The 13,710-nt window shown below is 53.7% G+C and overlaps 1 protein-coding gene across 3 annotated transcripts in view; it reads left to right on the forward strand.

Moving 5' to 3' along the window:
* Positions 1-13,059, forward strand: part of LOC138754885 (fibroblast growth factor 11-like) — a 34,083-nt gene extending 21,024 nt beyond the window's left edge. The window contains exons 3-6 of one of the 3 annotated variants that reach the window (XM_069919837.1): positions 1,096-1,206; positions 2,384-2,487; positions 6,149-6,347; positions 10,421-13,059. In XM_069919837.1, the coding sequence (XP_069775938.1) occupies positions 1,096-1,206; positions 2,384-2,487; positions 6,149-6,347; positions 10,421-10,554 (548 nt within the window). In that variant the 3' untranslated portion in view covers positions 10,555-13,059. Of the gene's footprint in view, positions 1-1,095; positions 1,207-2,383; positions 2,488-6,148; positions 7,153-10,420 lie in introns of those variants that run through there. The other 2 variants (XM_069919838.1, XM_069919836.1) reach the window with 2 other exon arrangements.
* Positions 13,060-13,710: the final 651 nt, after the last annotated feature.

The raw sequence follows: 13,710 nt of genomic DNA on the forward strand, positions 1-13,710 counted from the left end.
ATGGAAGAAAAATAGAGGGTTACAAGAAAGAGAGGATTTCGGTTTTTTTGGTAGAAATATGTACATTTAGGGCTTGTACGGTGCTGTAATGTTCTTGTCTGTGCTAAGCTATTATTCTGCCTCGTCCCACTGCCCTGAATATCCCTCCATTCCCCTCCCATCCACGTACCTGTCCAAATTCTTAAATATAACCATTTATGGAGCGGAAACAGGCCATATCGGCCTTTCCAGTCCGCACCGGTTCACTAGAACAAATTCCACTAGCTCAAACCTCCCGCTCTCCAACAATGTTAAAATTGAGCCCACATTCACCATTTCAGCTCATTCCACACCCCTACCATTCTCTAGGTGAAGAAATTCCCTCTTGTGTTCCCCCAAACTCATGTACTCTGGTTTGTATCTCACCTGCCCTCCGTAATAAAAGTCTACATCCCCCTCATAATTTTAAACATCTCTATCAAATCTCCCCTCATTCTTCTACACTCCCTGGCATAAGAGCCCTGGAGAATAAAGTAATACTTGTCCTACATATGTATTGCTTGTCTGTGTGTGAGTCTGGGTGAGTGTCTGCACATTTTACACCAAGGGCCGGAGAACGCTGTTTCGTCTGGTTGTACTGGTACAATCAGATGACAATAAACTCGACTTGATTTGTCGTTGCTGGAAAAGTCAGGTGGTCAAACAGCAAACTTTATGCAATAAAGACAAAGATACTTGACTTACGTTTCAGGTTTGAGCCCTTCATCAAGGGACGAGCAAAATGTCGGCAGGTGCCCGAACAAAATGGCGGAGGGGCGGTAAGTGGAAGAAAGGTACTTGAACCTTCCCCGGATGAGTTTGTCCTGGGTGTATTTGGTCCTTCAGCGAGTTGGCTGCTTTCACTGGGCCGCGTGGAGGTGTGCATGGAGTCGGTGGAGGGGTGTTGGCTCTGAGTTGCACTTGCTGCCTCCTGCATCATCCAAGCCTGGAGTGAGTAGCTCCTGCCCCACACTGGGACACAGCCAGCAGGGCCGGGGCACCAGTCAGAGCTGTTCAGAGCTATGAGCTGAAGTTCCTTGGTTCCTCAGGACCCCCTTACTCTCTCTGCTCTTCCAGGTGGCCTGCTGAAGGGCATCGTCGCGCGCCTCTTCTGCCAGTTCGGTTACTACCTGCGGCTGTTGCCAGGAGGCTGGCTGGATGGCACCGAGGACGAGATGAGTGCGTATGGTGAGTCAAGGGGTATCCTGTAGCGAGACCGCTCCGGGGTGGGGAGGGGGAGGGGGGCAGTGTCATCCCAGCCTTATCTGCACTTCAATGTCTCTGTCCAGCATTGTAACAGGCCCCTTGTCCCGTTGAGCCTGGCACTACCAATCCCTCTCCTGCCACTCTGAGTGCTGTTCTGGTAAACAGGGATCGTTTATTGCCAACCGATTGTACCAGTCTTCTTTGGCTTGGCTTCGCGGACGAAGATTTATGGAGGTGGTAAAAAGTCCACGTCAGCTGCAGGCTCGTTTGTGGCTGACAAGTTCGATGCGGGACAGGCAGACACGGTTGCAGCGGTTGCAGGGGAAAATTGGTTGGTTGGGGTGATGAAACAGCATTCTCCAGTCCTTGGTGCAAAAGCACACAGACACACACCCAGACATAACTCATATACAGACACATAGTATAGACGCAGGACAAGTATTTCATCTAGACAAATAAGGAGCTCCTGTAGAAGGTTGACATGATGGTGGCCGGTGGCTTTGCCCGCTTCAGTCTTCTCAGGAAGTTGTACCTTCCTGACAAGTGAGGAGATGTTGTGTGTCCTTGATAGGTCACTGGGTCAGTGGATATCAAGAAATATGATGCTCTCCACTACAAAGTTATTGATGTGTATGGAGGGTCGTCATTCCTGGTCCTTCCGAGGGAGTAGCAGGGGTAGGGACAGTCAGCACCTTCAAAGAGATGATCTGTCAATGAGACTGGTCCAGACACTTTGCTATTTTACAGTCTCGAGAAGGTGTCCGGGCTGGACATCTCTCCCCGTGGACACTGCCCGACTCTGCTGAGTCCCTGGAGCTTACCGCTGGAGGTTCAAACGTCTGCAGCTCCTGTGGTTCCCAGGAGCAGGCCAACTGTTGTGTGAGTCTTTGCCTCCATCAACACCTGCAGGGGATGTGCCCCAAACCCTAGACCCCTCCCCACCACCTGGGTAGACATAAACTAGATCTTGTTCTCACCCCTCCAGTGTTGACTGGTGCTCAGGAGGGTCCAGATTCCCAGTGACAGAGGGGGGAGGACAGAGTGACTTACACAAGATGTCATGAGGTGATGTGGGACAGGCGATCTGGTCACACACCCCCTAAACAATCCCAATGAGGGGCACTTCTGTCTGACTTCTTCTCTATTCCTCTTTCCACAGCCCTTTTCAATTTGATCCCTGTCGGGCTCAGAGTTGTGGCCATTCAGGGAGTGAAGACGGGCCTCTACATCGCCATGAATTGCAATGGATACCTCTACACATCGGTGGGTGGTCCAGAGCAACAGGGGCTGGCAACCTGTGAGTCACTCACGGGGGTCCGTGCTCCAACCCAATGCCCAGCGCCACTGTACAGTGCAAAGCACTGAGAGAGTACACAGGGAGCTTCACTCTGTGACTGACCCCTGAAGTGTGTGATGGGACGGTGCGGAGGGATCATCACTCTGTTTCTGACCCCGGGAGTGTGTGATGGGACAATGTAGAGGGTGTTTCACTCTGTGTCTGACCCCAGGAGCGTGAGATGCGACAGTACAGAGGGAGCTTCACTCTAAGTCTGACCCCAGGAGCATGTGATGGGACGGTGCAGAGGGAGCTTCACTCTATATCTGACCCTGGGAGTGTCTGACGGGATGGTGCAGAGGGAGCTTCAGTCTGTGTCTGACACCCGGGATTGTAAGATGGGAGGGTGTGGAGGGACACGATGCTGGGTTTGACCTCGAGTGTATGTGATGGGACAGTGCGGAGGGATCTTCATTCTGTGTCTGACCCCGGGAGTGTGTGATGGGATACTTCGGAGGGATCATCACTCTGTTTCTAACCCCGGGAGTGTGTGATGGGATGGTGTGGAGGGACCTTCAGACTGTGTCTGACCCCTGAAGTGTGTGATGGGACGTTGCAGAGGGAGCTTCACTTTGTGGTGACACCAGGAGTGTGTGATGGGAGGGTGCAGAGGGAGCTTCACTCTATGTCTGACCTGGGAGTGTCTGAAGGGACGGTGCTGAGTGAGCTTCAGTCTGTGTCTGACTCCGGGATTGTAAGATGGGATAGTGCGGAGCAAGCACGACGCTGGGTTTGACCACAGGAGTGTGTGATGGGACGGTGTGGAGGGAAATTCACTCTGTGTCTGACACCGGGAATGTGTGATAGGACACTGCAGAGGAAGCTTCACTCTGTGTCTGACCCCGGAAGTGTGAGATGGCACGGTGTGGAAGGAGCTTTACTCTGTGTCTGACCCCAAGAGCATGTTGTGGGATGATGCGGAGGAGGCTTCAATCTGTGTCTGACCCCAGGCGAATATGAGGGGATGGTGCAGAGGAAGTGTCATTCTGTGTCTGACCTCAGGTGCATGTGATGGGACAGTGTGGAGGGAGCATCACACTATGTCTGACCCCAGGAGCGTGTGATTGCACGCAGCGATTGGGTCGCTGTGGAGGGAGATTCACTCTGTGTCAGATCCTGGGAGTGTGATGGGATGGTCTGGAGGGAGCTTCAGTCTGTGTGACCCTGGCAGTGTGTGATGGGACAGTCTGAAGGGAGCTTCACCCTGTGTATGACACCAGGAGTGTGTGATGGGACACTGCAGAGGGAGCTTCAATCTATGTCTGACCCCAGTTGTGTCTGACGGGATGGTGCGGTAGGAGATGCATTCAATGTTTGAAGCTGGGAGTGCGTGATGGGAAGGTGTGGAGGGTGTTCATTCTGTGCCTGACCCTGGGAGTGTGTGATGGAACAATGTAGAGGGAGCTTCACTATGTGTCTGAACCCGGGAGTGTGTGATGGAATGGTGTGGGGATAGTTCACTCTGTGCTGGACCCTGGGAATGTTTGATGGGATGGTGCGGAGGGAGCTTCACTCTGTGTCTGACCTCAGGTGCGTGTGATGGGACAATGTGGAGGGAGCTCCACACTGTGTCTGACGCAAGGAGCATTTGATAGGGTGTTGCAGAGGGAGCTTTACTCTGCGTCTGAACCCGGGAGTATGTGATGGGATGGTGTGGCGGGAGCTTCGCTCTGTGTCTGACCCCTGAAGTGTGTGATGGGATGGTGCGGAGGGAGCTTCACTTGATGTCTGACCTCAGGAGTGTCTGACGGGACGGTGCAGGGTGAAGCTCCCTCTGCACCGTCCCATCACACACTCGCAGGGTAAGGCACGGGGTGAAGCTCCCTCCAAACCGTCCCATCACACACTGCCAGCATTAGACACAGACTGAAGCTCCCTCCACACCATCCCATCACACACTCCCGGTGTCAGGCACAGAATGAACTCCCTACGCATTGTCCCATCACACATTCCTGGGCTCAGACATAGAGTGAAGCACCCTCTACACCAGCCCATCACACACGCCCGGTGTAAGTCACAGAGTGAAGTTCCTTCTACATTGTCCCATCACACACACCCGGGACCAGACACAGAGTGAAGGTACCTCCTCATCGTCCCATCACACTCTCCTGGGGTCAGGCATCGCGTGAAGTTCCCTTTGCACCACCCTATCACTCTGTGTCTGACCCCGGGAGTGTGTGATGGGATGGTGTGGCGGGAGCTTCAGTCTGTGTCTGACGCTGGGAGTGTGTGATGGGACACTGCAGAGGGAGCTTCAATCTATGTTTGATCCCAGTTGTGTCTGATGGGATGGAGTGGAGGGAGATGCACTCTGTGCCTGAACCCGGGAGTGTGTGATGGGAGGGTGCGAAGGAGTTCTCTCTGTGTCTGACCCCTGAAGTGTATGATGGGACGTTGCGGAGGGAGCTTCACACTTTGCCTGACCCTGGGAATGTGTGATGTGACTGTGTGGAGTAAAATTCCCTCTGTGACTGACCACGGTTTGTGTGATAGGACGGTGCAGAGGTAGGTTCACTCTGCGTCTGACCATAGGAGTGTGTGATGCGACGGTGCAGATGGACCTTTTCTCTGTGTCTGAGAATGTGTGATGGGATGTTGTAGAATGACCTTCACTCTGCGTCTGACCCGGGAAGTGTGTGATGGTAGAATCTAGAGAGAGCTTCACTCTGTGTCTGACACCGGGAGTGTGTGATGGGATGGTGTTGGAGGGAGCTTCACTCTATGTCTGAGGCCGGGTGTGTGTGATGGGACGGTGCGGAGGTATCTTCACTCTGCGTCTGAACCCAGGAGTGTGTGATGGGGCAATGTAGAAGGAGCTTCACTCTGTGTCAGACCCCGGGAATGTGTGATAGGACAGTGCAGAGGGAGTTCACTCTGTGTCTGATCCTGGGAGAGCGTGATGGGACGCTGTGGAATGTGTATCTGATCCTGGGGAGTGTGATGGGATGTTGTGGAGGGAGCTTCAGTCTGAGTCTCTCTCCAGGCATGTGTGATGGGACAGTGCAGTGGAGTCTTCACTCTGAGTCTGACCCCCAGGTGTATGTGATGGCCGGTGCAGAGGAAGCTTCACTCTATGTCTGAGCTCGGGAGTATCTAATGGGACGGTGCAGAGGGAGCTTCACTCTGTGTCTGACCCCAGGAATGTGTGATGGGACGGTGCGGAGGGTGCTTTACGCTGTGTCTGACCCCAGGAGCATGATGGGATGTTGCAGTGGGAGTTTCAATCTGTGTCTGACCCCAGAAGCGTCTGATGGGACGGTGCAGAGGAAATCTCACTCTGTGGCTGACCTGGGTTTGTCTGACGGGAGAATGTCGAAGGAGCTTCACTCTGTGTCTGACCCTGGGAGTGTGTGAATGGGCGATGGGGAAATTCAATGTGTCTGACCCACATCCTCGGATTTTGTTAGGGGTCTGTTTAGAGAGACTTCACTCTGTGTTTAACCCCACTGTTTGTTGCAGGATGGTGGAGAAAGAGTGGTGGGATTGGTGTGGGATGGACACACGGCATATGGGAGGATGGACACAGGCCCTGGGGATTCTGGGACCATCATAATTGTCAAGGCATTGAACCCAGTTGCATTCCTGCAGGAATACTTCACCCCAGAGTGCAAGTTCAAGGAGTCTGTGTTCGAGAACTATTACGTCACCTACTCCTCGGTGCTGTACCAGCAACAGGCCTCCGGGCGCTCCTGGTACCTTGGGATCAACAAAGATGGCCAGGCCATGAAGGGGAACCATGTGAAGAAGACCAAGCAGGCTGCCCACTTCCTGCCCAAACCTGTTGAAGGTACGGCGGAGCATCATCTCCACCCCTCCCCTGCACTTCCCTCCCCGAAGGCCATTCTGCGTGTTGGTTCTGGGAGTTGTCGTGGTGTTCAGAAGAGTTGTCCTGTCCCAAATGGAAGCAGGAGACTATTTGGCCCCTCTCCATAGTTCAACACCCGTCCCAGTTAAATGATTGCCTTGGCCCCACGTTCGGCTCCAATCCCACTGCCTCTCCATTTGCTATCTGAGCTCCTTCTGTAGCCAAACCTACTGCTGGGGGACTGAAGACCCAAGATGGACACTCTTCAGAGATTTCCACAATTCTGGGTCATGTGATCCCGCCAACTAGAGGAACAACACCTCGTGTTCCGTCTGGCACCCTCCTACCTGATGGCATGAACACCTCCCTCCCCCAACATGTCCCTCTTTCCCAATCCTTCTGTCTCCTTACCTCCAGCTCTCACCTCCTTCCCTGTCCATTCAGAACTGCCTTCTCCACCACCCTCAGCTTCTGCCCTCCCACTTGGATCCTCCTGAGGTCTCTTACCTCTGATCCTCCCCTTCCTCCCATTCCCCCTCCTCCCATCCCTTCTTCCCTCCTCTCCTCCACCCCTGCCCTTTCCTCCCTCCTCTCCTCCACCCCTGGCCCCTCCTCCCTCACTTCCTCCTCCCTCTGCCCCTTCCTCTCCTCCTCCCCACTCCCCCCTACCTGATGAAGGTCCTAGGCCTAAAACATTTGCCAGTTGTTACTTCCTATGGACGCTGTGTGATCTGACGAGATTCTCGAATGTGCATGCATTGGTGTTTTCAGTAATGGAGACAGATCTTTTGCTGGTCCCGTAATAGTTTATAGAGTTATTGTCATTCATAAGACGTAGAAGCAGAAACTGGCCATTCAGTCCACTGAATCTGACCCACTGCCCGGCCTTCTCCCCATAACCTTTGATACCCTGGCTAATCAAGAACCTGCCAATCTCTGCCTTAAATACACCCAACGACCCGACCTCCACAACCACATGTGGCAACAAATTCCACATATTCACCGCCCTCTGGCTGAAGAAATTCCTCTGTCCTAAGCAGACGCCCTTTGATCCTGAAGTTGTGCCCCCTTGTCCTAGACTCTCTCACCATGGGGAAACAACCTTTGGACACCTACTCTGTCCACGCCTTTCAATGTTTGAAATATTTCAATGAGATTCCCCCCCCCCCACCCCTTTCTCCTAAATTCCAATGAGTACAGGCCAAGAGCTGTCAAATGCTCCTCATATGGTTAAACTAATGTAACCCCAACCCACAACTTAGGTACCAGTCGGGATTGTGACACCTCTCCTATACCCCTCTAATAATTGGTGTGTTTAAAGCCAGCTTGGGTTGTTCACACTGAACCAAGAAAAGCCAGGTCAGTGTGACCTTTTACACAGGGAGCAGGCATCCCAGTGCAAAAGGAGGCAGGGCCTGCAGCATTACAGCATCGGCGTCCCGGGAAGGCGGATGAGGCTTTTACATAGAAGCCAATGGGAAACCCATTGGCTCCGATACTACCTACTTTGTGGCAGGTAATTGCCAGGATGAAAATGACCCCCTCTCCCATCCCGCGTTCCTATAGGTAAGGGAAGAGGTTAAAAGGAGGTTTATTCCCGTTTTTTAAGGGTAGTGTAAAAGGGACAAAAGTGCACAGCGTTTAACCCACTAATTGCAGAAGAAGCGGCTTGCTTTACAGAGTTTGCAATATCTTCGGAGACACAGGGTGGTGAGTTAATAACCTGCTGTATTTCCTCCCAGTGCCTGCACGAGTGGTGGAATCTAGAGCAGTTGATCCCAGTGTGTGAGACGAGAACTGCAGGACACATGTTAAAGGGGAAATATTTAAAGAAAACATCAGTGGGGACTTCTTGATGCAGAGGAGTGAGTGTTACAGGGGAAGGTTAAACAGGTTCAGACTTTATTCCCTGGAGTGTAGAAGAATGGGAAGAGATTTATAGAGGCATTTAAAATTATGAGGGAGATAGACAGAGTAAATGTCAGTGGCTTTTTCCACTGAGGGGAGAAGAGATACAAACCAGAGGACATAGGTTAAGGGTGAAAGGGGAAATGTTTGGGGGAAACATGAGGAGGAACTTCTTCACATGGAGAATGGCGGGAGCATGGATTGAGCTGCCAGCTGACATGGTGAATGCAGGCTCAATTTTCACATTCAAAAAAATATTTGGGCAGGTACATGGATGGGAGGGGTATGGACTGGGTGCAGGTCAGTGAGACAAGGCAGAATAGTTGAACATAGATGAGATGGGCTGAAGGGGCTGCTTCTGTGTTGTGGTGTTCTATAGTTCGATGGTTGGGGTATTTGCGGGGAAATCAAGAGCCTGATCACTGAAGGAAAGAAACTGGTCATAAAGCTTCTGCCCGAAGGGAACTGAGAAGAGGAGGTGACCAGAGTGATGGGGTCCTTGATCTTGTCAGCTGCCTTCCTGAGGCAGCACCACACACAGACATCTTGAATGGATGGGAGGTCGCAGCCTGTGATGGACCAAGCGGGGTTTGCCACTTTCTGTGATCCTGAGCACTCTAATTCCCAAATCAGGCCATGGTGGAACCTGTCTGTGGACTTTCCCCTGTTGAAGTTCAAGAGTATCCAACAACTTGCTGAGTTTTCTTTAAAAGTATTTTACCTTGGTTGGAGGGGATTGGGGCAGAGAATTGGATGAGGGATTGGGGCAGGGATTTAGATGAGGGATTGGGGCAGGGGGTTGGATGAAGGATTGGGGAAGGGGGTTGGATGAGGGATTGGGGGCAGGGGGTTAGATGAGGGATTGGGGCAGGGGGTAAGATGAGGAATTGTGGGCAGGGGGTTAGATGAGGGATTGGGGGCAGGGGGTTAGATGAGGGATTAGGAGCAGGGGGTTGGATGAGGGATTGGGGCAAGGGATTGGATGAGGGATTGAGGGCAGGGGGTTGAATGAAGGATTAGGGGCAGGGAGTTGGATGAGGGATTGGGGCATGGGGTTGGATGAGGGATTGGGGGCAGGGGGTTGGATGAGGGATTGGGGGCAGGGGGTTGGATGAAGGATTGGGGAAGGGGGTTGGATGAGGGATTGGGGGCAGGGGGTTAGATGAGGGATTGGGGCAGGGGGTAAGATGAGGAATTGTGGGCAGAGAGTTGGATGAGGGATTGGGGCAGGGGGTTAGATGAGGGATTGGGGGCAGGGGGTTAGATGAGGGATTGGGGGCAGGGGGTTAGATGAGGGATTGGGGGCAGGGAGTTGGATGAGGGATTGGGGCATGGGGTTGGATGAGGGATTGGGGGCAGGGGGTTGGATGAGGGATTGGGGAAGGGGGTTGTGGGAGAGATTGGGGAAGGGGGTGAGATAGGGTGTTGGGTGAGGGCAATAGTGAAGGGGTTGAGAGGATGAGAGAGGGTGTTGGGAGAGGTGACTGAGAAGGAGACTGGAAATGGGTTGGAGAACAGGGTTGGGTGAGGACATTGGGGGAGTGTTGGGAGGAGAGTGAGAGAGTGAATTGGAAGAAAGGATTGGGAAGGGGTCAGGGAGGGGAGCAAGAGAGGGGATTAGGAAGGGTTTAGGGTGTGAGGGGGATGTGGATGGAAGTGATGGGGTTAGGCTATGGGAGTGAGGGGGTTGGGGAATGAGAGTGAGGGGGATTGGGGATGGGAATGAAGAGGATGGGGATGGGAGTGAGAGGAGTTGGGAGTGAGGGATAATTGGAGGTTTTGGGAGGGTTTTAGGAGAGGAGTGGTGGGGTTGGGGAGGAGAGTGAGGGGGGATTGAGGGAGGGGAGTGAGGGGGTTGGGGAAGGGAAGGAGTGGGGGGTTGGAGGAGGGGAAAGACTGAAGGGGGTTAGGGAGGGGAAGGAATGGGGGGTTGGAGTGAGGGGGAGTTGGGGAGGGGAAGGAATGGGGAGTTGTAGTGAGGGGGATTGGGGAGGGGAAGGAATGGGGAGGTTGGGGGGGTTTGGGAGGGGTGTGGGGGGGTTAGGAGGGGAGTGGTGGGGTTGGAGGAGGGGAATGGGGGGGTTTGGTAAGGAGAGTGACCGGTTTCTGGCCAGCCATTCACCCTACCCCACTCCCATTTCTTCCAGCGGCCCTCTACCAGGAACCGTCCCTTCACGAGCTGAGTCTGGACCTCCACGAGGCCAAGAAGGGAAGCAAGATGGCAGAGGATCAGGGGGCCATGAATGGAAGGAAGGAGGCTGCCTTGAAGACGGAGATGTAGCCCCTCTCCCCCAAGGGTGATGGTGGAGGGTGGATGGGTTATGGCATGGGGTAGGAGGGGTGTTGGTGAGGAGGGTGGGGTTTCCTGCCCAACATTGGTCCCCCTCCCCAACGATCCTGCGGCCACAAGCTCAGTCAACCACTGGACCAATTCGCTATCCAAGCCCATGACCCACTACAAAGCACCCATGGGTGCCAACTAGTCTACAGATGGGAGAGGGCAAGGACAAGGGAGTGGGTGACCTCCAGACAAAGGCTCTGGGCATAATCACTTCCCAGGGATCCTGCTCCCCAGCATGTGGGCTCCCAGTGTCAGCCCCTAATGGGACCCATGCACTCTATGCCTGGGTTCAGGATGCAGGAGGCCGTCCAGCTGCTCAACATCTGCTGTTCAGTGAGGTTGTATCCAATCAGCAACATCCCCATCCACCTCAACCACGGGTTCTCACAACTCACTTTCCCTCCCTTCCAATCCCCCATAGGCTTGAGCTTCCGAGAAGATAACATCATGTGTTCCCACTGTCCTTTGAACAAGGAAGTCTGTCCTAATATCAGTGGATCTCGGACCTAACAGAAATCCAATCCCACTGCCCCGCTCTATCCCAGTCCTGTGTCAGTGCCCAAACTAATCCCCCAGCCCTGCTCTCTCCCCGCAGCCATGTATCAGTCCCCAATCTAATCCCACTGCCCCACTCTCACCCCACAGCCCAGTATCAATCTCCACACTGATCCCACTACCCCACTTTCTCCCCAAAGCCCTATGTTAGATCCCCCACTGATCCTACCGACCCGTTCTCTCCCCACAGCCTTGTATCAGTCCCTACATTAATCCCACTGACCTGCTCTCTCTCCAGACTTGTATCAGTCCCCACACTGATTCCACAGCCCTGAATCAGTACCCAAACTAATCCACTACCCCACTCTCTCCCCACAGCTTTGTATCAGTCCCCACACTGATCCAACAGCCCCGCTCTCTCCCCACAGCCTTGTATCAGTCCTCACACTGATCCCACAGCCCTGTATCAGTCCCCAAACTAATCAGTACCCAAACTAATCCCACTACCCCACTCTCTCCCTACAGCCTTGTATCAGTCCCACTGATCCAACAGCCCCGCTCTCTCCCCACACCCTTGTATCAGTCCCTACACTGATCCCACTGCCCTGCTCTCTCCCCACAGCCCTGTATGAATCCCCCACACTGATCCCATTGCCCCACTCTCTCCCCACAGCCCTGTATCAGTCCCCCACACTGATCCCATTGCCCCACTCTCTCCCCACAGCCCTGTATCAGTCCCCCACACTGATCCCACTGGCCCACTCTCTCCCCACAGCCCTGAATCAATCCACACTGATCCCACTGCCCCACTCTCTCCCCACAGCCCTGTATTAGTCCCCAAACTAATCCCACTACCCCACTCTCCCCCCACAGCCCTGTATCAATCCCCACACTGATCCCACTGCCCTACCCTCTCCCCACAGCTCTGTATTAGTACCCCACACTGATCCCATTGCCCCACTCTCTCTCCACAGCTCTGTATCAGTCCCCCACACTGATCCCATTGCCCCACTCCCTCTCCACAGCCCTGTATCAGTCCCCCACACTGATCACACTGATCCCACTGGCCCACTCTCTCCCCACAGCCCTGCATCAATCCCCACACTGATCCCACTGTCCTACCCTCTCCCCACAGCCTGGTATCAGTCCCCACATTGATCCCACTGGCCCACTCTCTCCCCACACTGATTCTACTGCCCCGCTCTCTCCCCACACTGATTCTACTGCCCCGCTCTCTCCCCACAGGCCTGTATCAATCCCCACACTGATCCCTCTGGGCCACTCTCTCCCCACATCCCAGTAAGTCCCCACACTGATCCCACTGCCCTGTTCTCTTGCCACAGCCCCATTTCAATCCCTGTTCTCTTGCCACAGGTCCGTTTCAATTCCAGACATTCTTGAAGATTTTATATGAACAAGCATATCTTCATGAACTCTTGTTCCACCAGATGTTCTCCCCACAAGCACTGTGACTGTGGTCTCCCTATGGCCTCTTCCCTCATGAGCTCCAGTGCTTGAATGATGTTGCAATAGAGTTGACATTCAGCCCATTGTCACTATGCTGGTCCATGGAAGAAGGGAGACTGGGCTCCACAACCATTTCCTGTCAAGTAGCTTGCAACTCCTTTCCAGGAGGCTCAAGACACTGCGGAGGCTGGGTCAATGCAGTGTCTGAATCAGACAATTCCTATCCCTCCCCCACAGTTGCTGATCAACCTGATGAGTTCCTCCCGCAGGTTATTTTCTGAGTCAGAATGTACAACCTGCTGCCTGAACAAATCCCATCCCTGGATCCCTTACCATTGACGTCAAACCTGTGTCCAGTGGTTGCTGGGCCTCTGTACAGGTGACAGGCTCTGTATCCAGTCTTCATTTCTCCCCCCCTATCCCCACTGGTAGTGTCTGGGATGGGAGAGGGCGTGGGTTTTGAGTCTGAAATACATGTATCAAACTGCACGTGTATGACGGTTCCTTTGAACGTGTGTGAGCCTGTGAGCTCAGCAGTGTGTGTGCACAAGTGTGGATGTGTATACGTGTGTGTGTGTGTGTGTGTGTGTGTGTGTGTGTGTGTGTGTGTGTGTGTTCATGCGCGCACGTGTGGCTGTGGGCAAGTGACTGGATGTAAATGGGTGTCCCACAGACATGATGAGTCAAGCAGAGGCTGGAGCCTCCTCCCCCTTCACCTGCTCACCCTCTCACACAATTCTCTCCCCCCTCATCTCAACCCCCTAATCCCTCTATCCTCACACACTACTATCCTACATCTCCCTCACTCTCTATCCACTCACCCCATCCTTTACACTCCCTACATCTCCCTCTATCCACATATCCCATACCATTACACCTTACTCCCTCCTCATTCCTCTACTCCCTCATTCATATAACAACTCCACCCTCACCTCCCACTCCCCCCAAATCCTCTCCTTCACCCCCTTCACCTCCCCCCAACCCCTTCCCTCTCCCCCTACCCCTCCCCCTCCCCCCAACCCCTCCACAACCTCTTCCCCAAACGTGCCCTCCCTCAACCAACCCTTATCCCCCCTCTCTCCGCCCACACCTATCCCCTCCCCAACTACCCCGGCCTCCCGCGCCATGAGACAA

This window comes from Narcine bancroftii, chromosome 2 (assembly GCF_036971445.1).
Source record: "Narcine bancroftii isolate sNarBan1 chromosome 2, sNarBan1.hap1, whole genome shotgun sequence".
Lineage (NCBI taxonomy): Eukaryota > Metazoa > Chordata > Chondrichthyes > Torpediniformes > Narcinidae > Narcine > Narcine bancroftii.